Source organism: Lepidothrix coronata, unplaced genomic scaffold (genome assembly GCF_001604755.1).
Source record: "Lepidothrix coronata isolate B3197 unplaced genomic scaffold, Lepidothrix_coronata-1.0 Scaffold154, whole genome shotgun sequence".
Taxonomy (NCBI): domain Eukaryota; kingdom Metazoa; phylum Chordata; class Aves; order Passeriformes; family Pipridae; genus Lepidothrix; species Lepidothrix coronata.
The window spans coordinates 1,919,250-1,931,482 of NW_016690334.1; the positions used below are offsets into that span (position 1 = coordinate 1,919,250).

The 12,233-nt window shown below is 47.5% G+C and overlaps 1 protein-coding gene across 6 annotated transcripts in view; it reads right to left on the bottom strand.

Moving 5' to 3' along the window:
- The window catches only part of AP2B1 (adaptor related protein complex 2 beta 1 subunit), a 78,937-nt gene that overhangs the window by 20,035 nt on the left and 46,669 nt on the right, over positions 1 to 12,233 (bottom strand). For 5 of the 6 annotated variants that reach the window (XM_017828908.1, XM_017828907.1, XM_017828910.1 and 2 more), the window contains 4 exons: positions 6,724 to 6,765; positions 4,828 to 4,974; positions 3,407 to 3,552; positions 831 to 960 (listed from right to left, as the gene is read on the bottom strand). In XM_017828908.1, the coding sequence (XP_017684397.1) occupies positions 831 to 960; positions 3,407 to 3,552; positions 4,828 to 4,974; positions 6,724 to 6,765 (465 nt within the window). The remainder of the gene's footprint in view (positions 1 to 830; positions 961 to 3,406; positions 3,553 to 4,827; positions 4,975 to 6,723; positions 6,766 to 12,233) is intronic. The other variant, XM_017828911.1, reaches the window with a different exon arrangement.

Genomic DNA, 12,233 nt, shown 5'->3' on the forward strand with positions numbered 1-12,233 from the left:
GCAGAGGCAGGAGTTGCTGAACTCTGCTCCACAGAGTGGCTGCACATGGCAGCAGAGGGGAAGAGCCTCTCCTTCCAGGGAGAGCTGTCTGCCTGATGACTTCCAGCCCACTGCCCCTGAGGCACGCCAGGACTGATGGAGACAGTCTGGTCCAAAGCAGAGGGGAACATCTCCCTGGATCTGTCCTGTCTTTATCAGATTGACAGCCCAATCTGATAAAGAGCCTCCTCTGGGGAATGCTGTCCCCGCCGTGCACCAACACCCTCATTAATGAAACATCAGCTGCTTACGTCATTTCTCCTCTGCCTTTCCTGGAACACATCATTTGCCTTGGATTAAGCTATCTGGGGCAGAGATGTGCCAATGCCTTTATAAAGCACCCTGGTACTTAAGAGCACTAGAGAAATATTAATCACTCAGCAGTTGCCATCTTTCCTGCAATTCCTTTAATTGCCTCAATTCTCACTGACAGCTCTCGCTGCCTGCTCCACCACAGGCACTTTCTCTGCTCAGACCAGCTCCAGTTCATAAGTCCAACCAAACCTCATGCCCAGTTTAGGGAACAGTGTTACTGGTACAAAGATTTTAATCTACACAGGTGCAAGTTTTTCAAGCTTGAGGTGCTTGAAAATTCACAAAATTCACTAAGTCTCTGTTTTAGTCCTTCTGAGAGAGACTAGAGAAAGGAACTGGACTAAGTTTTGGGCAGACTCATAGCCCAAATCCATGTGGTATTTTGTGACTAGAGTCTTACCACACTATGTTGGGCCAAACAAACTGGGCTGAGCATGAGCTCATCTCTCCCCTGCCCAGAAAGAGACAACCCTTACCTGGAGGTTGTTCAGAGGCTCCATTTTCATGACTGGTCCCAGAGTGTTGAGGGGCAGGGAGACATCAATACTTTGGTTTGGCATCAGAGGTGTGTGAATGGCCAGTGGGGTGCTTGGGATGACCCCAAAGCTGGGCAAGAGAAAAACAGAGGTGATGAGAGCAGCACTGCATTGCACAACACTATTCCCCTTTTGCCAAGCACAACCTGGCTCACCTTTCCATTACTCCTGAGCTGCCCCTGCTGTTACTCCAGGGAAGGAACAGAGCTCAAACAAGCAGACACTTGAAGTAGGACAAGGCATGGGAAACTCATTCAGGCTGGTCTTGCTGACAACACACACCATCCTGCCCAGGGACCAGCACCTGGGAACTCTCCCATTACCTGCAGGTCTGTGTGCTGAGCACCAGCCTGCCCAGCAAGGATCAGCACCTGGACTCAGTCAGGCCTCCTGGCTCTCTCTTACAGAGCTGCAGAGCACTGCAGGTAGAGTATATCACACACTTAATGGCTGTTGTTTCACTGGGAGCTATGGAAGAAGGAACTGGAGCCTACACAGATTAAATAAATAGCCAGGGAGGAACATGTGGGTTGGTAACAGCACTGCAGAACAAATGAACCAGAGCAGCCAGTCACAACTGACAGCACCTGGCTCAGCCACGTGGCTGGAGGCTCATTCACTGGGGATGTATCCCACCAAAGCAATGCTTACTTGACCATTCAGTCCAGAAGACACTTAATTCCACAGGCACCTCTGCTTAGTGTGGCAAAGAGGGAAATCAGCACTCCTCTACTATGTACCCACTGCTCTCCAAAAGCACATGGTTTGGTGTCCACACATAAATGCCCTTCTCTTTAGCAGAATCCACATGAGCTCAGAGGTCACAGAGCATTTATAGGATGTACAGGTGTGTATTTTTACTTTATTCACTAAAAAACCTGATACTGCCTCTGCACAGAGTCAGCCACATTTATTGGATTTTTCACTTCTTCAGAAACCAGTAAATGCCCCATTCTTGGTTCTCCTTAGTTTTTTCAGCTCTAGAGAGCTGAAATAAGAATATTCTCAGCAAGGGCTTCGCCACATGATTTGCCTTCTGCAGCCATTTCACCCTGGAGGACACAAACCCTCGTATTTTCTCTAAGACTCAGAGGGAAACCAAAGTTGCAGTTTGTTACTAAGGGGCTGTGATGTTACAGAACTCTAGAGCTTTAGCTTTCTTTTTTTTTTTTTTTTAAATGCTTTGTCCCAAGACTGCAGTGAATGCAATTAGTAGCAGCAGGAGAGGGGGGGAAAAAGCAATAAAACCTTCCCAATCACAAACCTTAATATTTAAAATGAAAGAACCAGCCCTCAGCAGCTCTTTCCAATGCACCAGCCACAGTGGAAAGCAGTGACAGGAGAACAGCATTTGTAAAAGAGTAAATAGTAGCAGATTGTATATGGAGCTTGTGCTGAAAGAGGAAAAACTCTTGATTTACTGTACAGTATTTAAACTTCTTACATCCTTGAAGCCATGTAGGTGTGGCTACAACATAGCTTGATGTATGGGGGAAAATCACAAACAAAATGCCTTTTTTTCTAGGCTAATTTGCAAGAAACATTTGCATATAGCAGCTTAGCAAAACTCTCCAGAAAATATCACAGTCCAGGGAGAACATTTACTAAGACTTACTTAGCATAATGTCTTTTCTAAGTAAATCTTATTCGTCCCAAGAAATGCTAAATTTGCAAGGCTAACAGTGATTAAAGAGACGGTTTCAGTGGATTTTTAGTAGAGAACCCTTTTGCAGTGAAGTGATATTAAAAAATAGGGAGGACATTTCAGTCCCAAGATACCCTTTACAGTCTTGATAAGAACTAGCCTGGCCCTTGCTCAAGATAACATAAAACCACAGGATAAGCTCTTACTGGAAAGGGTATTTGTGGGAAGACTTTGTGACTGTGTTGCCATGTCATGTCCTTTGGCTGAGATGGGTTTCTGAGAACAATCTGTATGCTCTAAACGTTCAAGTGGCTGCTCCTTCTGACAAAACTGTTCTGCTGCCAATTACAGGGAAAACATGTGCCACAGGCTCTTAACTTGCAACTTCTTCACTGACAAACAGCTTTATTAATGAGTCCTGTTCTTCCAGACAGGCTGAGGGGCAGCACAGCAATTAGGTCAGGAGGCAGAGGCATTACAGGTTGATACTTGTGCAGCTCAGATCTTGCCTGTTTATGCTCTTGGTTTTCCTCAGGGCACTCACTGGCTATAAAACCACTAACCTGCCTAACAACTCAGGAGGCTGCTTTAAAACCGCAGAGATTAAATGGGGCAGATGCTGTTTCAGAGCCGGGAGAGCGATGGGACCGTCTGCTGCCTGTTTCCCCTCAGATTTATCAGTCTGTATTTTCAGCCCTTTCAACACAACTGTGGTGTGATGGAGAGTTCAGGCTGTATCATCCAAGCTACTTCCACGACTGCATTACACACCTGTGTAAAAGCCCTGCCTAGATCTAGCAGTGTAGACACAACCTCCTCTCACAGGAGCCTGCAGTCTTTTGAACACACTGTATTGATTTTGGTTTCTTACCTGTTCTTATTGAACTGAATGGCAAAGTCAGTCATGTGCTGCAAAGCCTTATTGGTGAAGTTCATCTCCATGTAGATGTGTCCCTGCCTGTGGCTGAATGTGCCTGAGATCTCCAGTCCTTTAGCCTTCACTGCAGGCAACCAAACCTTGAACACAAGAGATGTCATTCAGCAGGAGCAGCCTGGCCTGAAGATAAACTAGTAGTTTTCAAAAAAAAAACAAACCAAAAACACCAGAAGCCCTGAGTTCAGAAATTCAGCTACACTGGCACATTAAGCCCACAAAGGCTAAAGAAACACTACAGGGAAGATGGGACATGGGATGTTGAAAGGATTGAGCTCACCACTGAGGACTACGCTTGCTGCTCCTAATCCATATTTGTTCACAGCACTCACATAAGAAATCAATTATACTATAGCATTAGTGTGCACAAGAACTTGTGTCCATCACACTAATGTGAGACTTACCAAGTCTGCTGATGGACAGGCTTCTCCAAGGGCTTGTTGGGCTATTAGAGGCAGGACAATACTAAAGTTTGAACCAAATAAAATCTATTAGCTGTTCGGGTTCTGGATTCCCAAAACACCTTTGTGGGAAAAACCCAGACCCAAATTTGAGTGGTGCAAGATGAGGTAGTGCTTAGCTCAAAATGACCCTGTTCTTTTGTAGCTGGTCTTACATATGGTGTAATAATTGCAAGGGCCAAGAGCTTTGAGTATGCTCTGCACACTCCATTTCATATTCCTCGATTTCACAGGATGATTTAAGTTTATCCATCCATGGACTATTTAATAAGAGTGCTAATTCTTGTTTATTCCCTTTCAGGCAGGAAAGGCTAACCCAGAGCTCCCTGTGGCTGCTCCACAGCCTGTTTCCAGAACCATGTTCTGTATCTCCCGACCCCTCCTGACTAAGCCAATGCATCTGCGGTCTCTGCCGCTCACAGAGCGTTTATCTGCATCACACTGCAGCATGTTCATCCCAATCACATGGGTTTATCTTCACTGTCACGTTGGATTCCTCCAAATAAACAAATCTGCTAGGAAAGTAAGTTGTTGCACATTGTATCCTGCCCTCAGTTTCCTGAGGAAACTCGCTAAGAAGCAGGTCTGCAGGAAAGCTGCTCCAGCAAGACGGAAAGTCTCGGATCTTATATAAGCCAGTCTTGAGAGTAATCTTGTTACAGGCAAAATGAGGGAACTGCTAAAACACCAGAAGTCTGTAACTACTAACTAACATGGTCTCCAATATATTGTTATTCCACCTGGGATAAACCCAGGGCATCCCTAATGGGATGGAGCTGAACTAAGGTGCCGAAAGCACCAGAGACTCACAAATAAAGGGGACAAGTGGGCAGTCTCAGACTCCTTGTAGCCCAGGGTAAGGCAACATACTGAGGAGGATTGTTTTTCCTTACGTACAGACTTTGGAGCCACGTATCCTCCGGGAGCCATGCCTATGCCAGAGGAGAGCTCGAAGAGGTCGTTGAGCCCACTGCTGACCACTGCAGGGGTGGGCGAAGGGGCAAAGGTGGCTGGCACGGAGGAGGGAATGTAGGTCTGTCCCACCTGGAGGAGTCAGAAAGAACAGGCGCTGATTAACATCACACTTGAACGCTACTTATTAAATAAAGCATGAACTCGGGCAATATCCTAAATATTTTAAAGCCATTTGCAGCTTCCCCGCTGATTTATCAATAGTGCTAAATTATGCATTTGAATTCCAAAGCTCTTGGCAACTAATCCCTACACTCGGCTGTCACCTCAACCAAGCTTTCACATCATTTTTTATAGCTCCAGTTATCTATTCCCACTCTAGAGGAATCTTTCTTCTCCATCTCTCCTTCTCATAAGACAATATGCTTTGTGGATCTACCCTATGTAAACCCAGGGAAAAGAAAAAAATGCTTCAAATCTTCCCCCAGCTACGTCAGTCTTCAGGAATCTGCAGGATTTTGCATATCCTGAGATAGCAAGGGAGTCATGACCGTGTTGTGTACTCCCACCCAAAGCCAGAGCTCTGCATTCTCAGCACTGTGGTCCAAAAGGTTCATCACATGAAGCAGAACTAGTTGTCTCTGTCTGCCAGAGGACAACCTTCCTGCAAGAAGGGCAATCCTTCCCTCTCAGGACTTAAATGAGGGCACCAAACCAGGAATATTAACCTTCAGGTGCCCAGCTCTAGATGGGACAGTCACACTCAAGTTTGACTTCCAAGTTCTTTACTGTGAGCAGGAAGAATTATGTGCTTGAGAACAGGATTCTCCAGTCAGCAGCCCAGAAACAGGCAGAATTGCTAAGACAGAACTGCTTGGTGGGTTTTTGTTGGCCCAGGAAGGCAAAGACCTGGCTTTGTAGGTACGATCACTACAGGGAAGTATCTCCCATGCCCTGGTGTGGATGGACTGCCTGGGGGCTACAGGTGTACTGCACCACCAGCTCTCCTCTGCCCTCGTGCTGAAGCCAGAAAGGAGTGTCAGATTCACAGGGAAGGAAGGAGAGAATGACTGCAGCCATAACAAGGGTCTCTGAAAAGCCCTCCCTCCAGAACCGAGCGTGCTTTCCTCACTGAATTACTGGGTACACAGTCCTGGGCAGAGGGACTGGAGCTTTCTAGTAGAGGACACTACTTTGGCTACTCCTGCCCACTGCATCTCCAAGTCATCTTGCACTCATTTCCCATGCTTTCTTGGAAAAAGCTGGTATGTGTTTGAAGCCAAGGGTGCTTTGGAAGCAGGCTGAAACTCTCCCATGTCCTGGCAAGCGCTGTAGGCACCAGGACACTCACAAAGTACAGGCACAGTGGAGGTGGCAGCACTGACCACATGTAGTAGGAGAGCTCAGAGCACCTGATCCCTGATGTCCAGGCAAAAAAACTTCTGTGGGTGTTGGGAGGAGAAAAGCACTGAGTTCAGGCAAGCCTGTGGTGACAGTGGGTTAGGGTTACAACAGACCAGGCTTTGTGAGTAGAGATAAGCATCCTTGGCCTTCCAGCTGCCAAAGCAGTTGCACAAGGATGAGGTACCGCCAGTGTTAACACTGCTGCTCCAACTAAAAGCTCTGAGAAAGAACAGCTAAGCAGATAGAGTGAACAGCTCTGGCCCTGGCTGCTCTTTGGAAAGCCCAGGTGACAGCTGGACTCAAAGCATCATAGGTGGGGACCTGTGTGTTTCAGATTTCAGCTGCATTTGCCCATTTTCCAACATCTTCAGGCATTTAAAAGCATCTTCCAGCACGTAATGGGCGAGGTTACATTTAAAAAACCCTGAGCTTTGAGCAGCTCTTTTAAACTGGGGAAAAAAATGGAATGGCACTTACTGCCGGGCTTCCTCCAATGCCCCCGCCAAGGTCACTGCCAAGCTGAAAGAGAGAAGGAGAGAGAGGAGAGAAAGACCGAGATCATTTAAGCCAAGTGTCAGATGGCCGGAGCGGAGTCGCCCGCGCTGCTCCGAGCACGGCTCGCTCGCCACACAGGACAGATGGAAATGCAGTGCTGGGAAAGCACAGGGAACAGAGGGGCTTTTTGCTGTTGTGTGAGCAGAGCTACTTGGAGAAGCACCCCACGCTGCGGACAGGAGCGTTCTGCAGGTTAATAAGAGCAAAAATCCATCCCTCCTCGCGCCCCTCGTCCGCGCCAGAAGCTCGGCGCTATTTCTTCACGTTTCATGCATCAGTGCTTTCCCTCCAGCCCACCTCGCTGCCTGCCAGCAGGCCCCAGCAGCTCCACAAAACCCAGTGGGGTAACTGTGAAACGGCATAAAAATAAAACTGACAGGAAGCTGACTTCCTGAAAGCTTTAGTTTTCTAGGGAACAGCTAGGAACTACGGGCAAACACAAAGCATCTTGGCTGTGTTCCTCTGACATGCGGCTCTTTTCAGTAACAGGGAAGAAAGAGAACGGGGTATGTGCTGGCTACTGCAACAGCTCAGATAGCTGGGCTTTGTCTTCCCTTTCAAAGTGCAACCCTCCCACAGACAGAAAAAAAACCAGTTTCATGATCTAATGGGCACTCCAACAGTAAAGAGACCTCTCGGTGCAGGAGGTTATTTCAATAACAGTCTCTGCCAAGCTACACAGCTACAGTCTGAAGTGATGAAACAGTGACTGTGTACACCCGTACAACCCTCCATAAACACTAAATCCTCTCTGGGACCCTTCTGCCAAACCCTCCTGCAGCCCACCTAGAAGCTCTTCTATCATGAACTCCCTTCACAAAAGCATCCATACCACTTTCTCAGTGGCAAAGCCCATTTTTCAAACATCATTCTACACGCTCGAGAGATTTCAGTGATCAGGACAGGCTCCAAAGCTGGCTACAAGCGCTGTTTGTGAGTATAACATCACTCCTGTGAATATTTAAAAAGCACTCAACAGATGACTGATAGCCAGGAGGGAACAACCACACATCTGCAGTGGTTATTCACTGCAGAGACATCTCCGGGCTTATCTGTGTCCCAGGCTTTTCTTCTGAAGACCATGATAATTTTTTGCCTAGTACAGGGGTTTTTTTGGGTCACATTCAGACAAGGAACATGACCCGACAATAAGCACAGAGGATGATGCAAGTGCAAGGGTGAGGTAGGAGCCAGTCCCATTAGGAAAACTGGACTGTCAGACCAGATCATCACAGCTCACCTTGAGATGGTTTTCCTCTTCCATTTGATTAGGGTTTGGGGAGTTAGTTTGCTTTTATAAAAAGCATGTGACAAACTGGGTCAACAAAGGCTCTTAGATATGTTGTTCAAATAAACGCTGATGTGTCAGAATACTGAATAAATGCACCATATAGCTAAAGCAGAAGCTGCCAGGAGTGTCTATGCTTAGAGCAAAAAAGGCTCCAACCTTTTCCCTCTGCACAAAAAACTTGGAAATTAACTTTGCTCTGCTCCCCACCAGCCTGTTCCCTGGGAGATCTCACAGCAAAGGTATTTTATGCTGGTCAAGAGATACCATAAAGCTTCACACCTCTCTCCATCAGAGCACAGATAAAAGGGATAAAATTGCCCTGAGAACAGCAGCAAAGCCGTAAGACAGTGACTTACCAGATGATAACCAGCCTCCATAAAACATGTAAAATTTGACAAATCCCTGTGCTACCCTGGATCCCTCTTCAATCCCCTGGCACCTCTCCTTCCCCAGTCCCCACAGGAGCCAGCTGATGCAACATCAGCCACCATAAGTAGGTGTTAGAGAAGTACAGATGACACAGAATTTGCTTTTTGTTAAGAAGCCTTAAGAGCTTTTTTTTTTTCCTGTGTGGGACTCAGTTTATCCCTACTTGAGGTCATGGCATAAGTTAACAGCAGGTTCCTCATCTTTTGCAACAGCCACCTCTTCATACAGCAACCCAGGCTCTTGCTGTCCAGTTTTCCTTAGCTTACTTAAGAGATAATAGATAAAAGTGAGTGATTCTGAAGTCAAAAGAAGGATCAGTCAGAGACCAAAGGAAGCCAGCCAGAGGATGCAAATCCAATTAATATTGAGCTTATAAAACAAGGCTTATTACACTGTCAAGTCTCCCCCACTGAAACAGTCTGGCAGAGCCGAGTTTTGTTCTATTGACTGCTAAGCCAAGCCATGATTTAGATTAATATATCAGATCATTTACATCTTGTTACTGGCTCACTGAGGAGTAATAAATGCAACTATTACACCTCATCCCTATTCATAGTCTTGCATGCAGATGAACTTCATGCTTTACACTGACAGGCAGCGAAGTCCGGGGGAAGAGAAAGAATCCAGTTCATTTCCAGATATTATTGTATGCATGGAGGACTTCTGGTATTGTTGTCTGAAGCAGGAGAAAGACTGGTTTATCAAGCAGCAAGCATTTTACAAAGGGTATTATGGAAATGACTGAATAATTCTGCATAATCAAGCCAGATGTTAACCATTCTACCATTTCCTATTATGCTCATCACAAGAAGCTGCAGGGTAGGAACCCAACCTCGAAGCAGCTCGTACACTGGTATCTGCAGGCACTCACTGTGAGGGAGAGCAGAAATGACATATTGGGGTTCCTCAAGCTATCTACAAGTCTTCCATTTTCCCTAAATGTCAGGCCTTGGGGAAAAAGTAGAATTGCTTGAGTGGAGACTCCAGCTCTCACTCCCTACAAGGAGTAGAAAAAAAACCCCTCACTGGCTCAGAGGATTTACCACGAGCCCCTTTACGTTTCCAGATTGCACCCGACATCTCTGCTTTGTGGGAGAAAAGGTCTCTTTCCAATGGCAGGAAGCTCTGACCTCCTGAAGCCCCTCTTTGCTGGTCAGAGGGCTCTGCACAGCACAGCCTGTGCCTCTCCTGGCTCCTGTCCTCGGGCCCAGCACTGCAGATGTGCTACGGAGCCGCAGAGCGAGCGCTGAGGAGCTGCCAGCTCCTCCAGGTCCCTGCAGGCAGAGCTGGCTCTACCTAACAGTGAAAAGAGAAGTGACAGCACATCTACTGCAACACAAGTTAATAAAGAACTAATCAGTTCCCCATCAGATCCGGGGTGCACTGCCCGTTGCAGCAGCACACAAGTACCTCTCTCCATTTTTCTTGCCTGTCACCCTCCCATGGCACCAGTTCTTTCCCCACTGAGGACTGGTTTACTCCATCCTCCTGTGAGATGCCCAAGACCTAACTTTATTCCAAACTCAGAATGATGGAAGAGATGGTGAGAGCGAAGTGTGTGAGTAAGAGGGAAGGAGGAAGACAGAGGGAACAGGAACCAATTACCCACGGAGTGTCCTCTCCCATCTGGAGTGACAGGCAGAGTGCAGAAGGAAAGAAGCAGATATTAGTCAGGCATGAAGTGCTGCTGAAGCAATTCCCCAGGGCTGCCAACTCTAGTTAACCATTTCCATTCATCTTATAGGTGGACAGACACTGCCAGAAGGACAACCTGGACTGGCCTTACAGGAGATCAGGCAAGAGCCCCGTGGAGGAGAGGACGATGTGAATACAGTTGTTAGCCCCACTCAGGCTGAAATGCTCACTGGTGGACAAGGGCTGGCATTTGACAATCCAGGGGAACTCACAGCACTGCAAAGCCCTGACCCTGAGCCCAAAGTTGGCAGGCTTGCCTCTTGCTAAGAGGGCAAAACCTCTACCCAGGAGGAAGAGCTGCCACCTCCAGGAGATGAGCAGGGGATGAACAGGGAGTCTTGGCCCCCAAAAGCACCAAGTTGTTCAAACAGGAGTTCTCTTCGCTCTCTCCAAACCCATCTTGCCACAACAGCACCAAAGCAGCCACATGGGTTTAAAGAAGAGGCTGGGCTCAAGCCTGTATCAATAAAAGCAGTACCAGCACCTCTTCCCAAAGTGCAGCAGCGCCTTTACTTGGTGTGAGTTGGCTTGGACAGCGCTGCAGCTGCTCTGCAGTGGCAGAGCCTTTGCCCTGTAATTCCAGCTCCGTGGAAGCAGTTATGCTGACTTATGAAGTGCAGCAGTGCTGGAGTTACTGCATTTAGGAGGGTTTATTTGCATCTTAACAGCAGCTTGTAATGAAGTGACTCTGCTGAAGTGTTCATGTGATCCAGAGGGGTTACAATCACTTCTGCAAAATGACGTGAGGCTTTTGGAGCACCAAAAAATAACAGGGAGGGTGGAGCCAGGGACAGAAGCTGCAACAACCACTGCCCAGCAACTGCTTTGCCTTGTGTCCACAGCATAGCCAGGGCTTTCAGGGCAGCTGTGCATTTCATGAACCATAGTTCATGGGTTAACATGGGACAATTGCTGCCTCCCCCCTCCCTCATACCCCAAACCAAGAGTCAAGCACCACAGCTCAAGGAGCTGGATAAGAGCCAGCACTCAGTAACACAGCAGCAAGGAACACAAGGCATTTACTGAAGAGGAATCAGGAGCTGGGGCTGACTGAGATGCCACCGAGCCAGGCTAATCCTGTTAGAGACACCTGAGCTGCAGGACAGACCAGGCTGCATCTCCTGGTGGGCTGCAGGGATCTCATTGCAGACACTGCTGTGGCTCACACAGAAGCATTTTCAGTGCCTGTTTGCTGCCTATCTTATGTGTCTATTTTCACACCACCAAGCCAGGCTTGCAGGGCAGAAGGGCTGCTCTCCAAACCAGGGACAGCTGTGTCAAAGGTGCTGGGGAACAAGTCCTGCTGCCAATACCAGGGTCACCCCTTTCACTGCACTTACTGCTAATGCTCTACACCCGGCTGAACGACTTCCATCAGCAAACAAAACTGAGTACTAACCATTTTCAGTTTCCAAAGTGCAAAAAAGAAGCTCACAAAGCTCTAGAAGTCCTATGACTGTTACAACAACAGCATTCAATCAGCATTCAATCAGACATGAATGAGTGACCCACCAAAAGAGCTCCTTTTCCATATCAGCCCAGCTCCAGCAGTGGACACGTGTCCTTTGTCAGAAATCTTAACAGATGCCCTTTGAAGCTCATCAAACCAGAACAGCCCAGATGAAAGGAGTCACTCAGCTCCTTATCAGAGGCTGGAGCAGCACTCTGGGAGAGCATCACATCCCCTGGATAAATGGATGCTGGGGCTGACCTAGCACTGACACTCTCACACTGCAGTTCCAGGAAAAGGTAAGGGAAGTAACTTCCCTAAGATTATACACAGCAAGTCACTTGCAGAGCCAGGAGAGGAATCTGGCTCCCAGGTTGCTCTTGGGCTCCCACAACTACTCTGACTATATGAAACACCAGCAGAAGGGTTTCTTTATAAAACATTGGTGAGTCCCTAATCAACCTCAACAAATCAGCATGTTGTCCCCTGAGGCCAGACTTCGAACTCTTCACTTGAAAGAAGCCAGACAGGGAGGGAGTGACACCAGTAGCCCCTTTTGGATGAGGC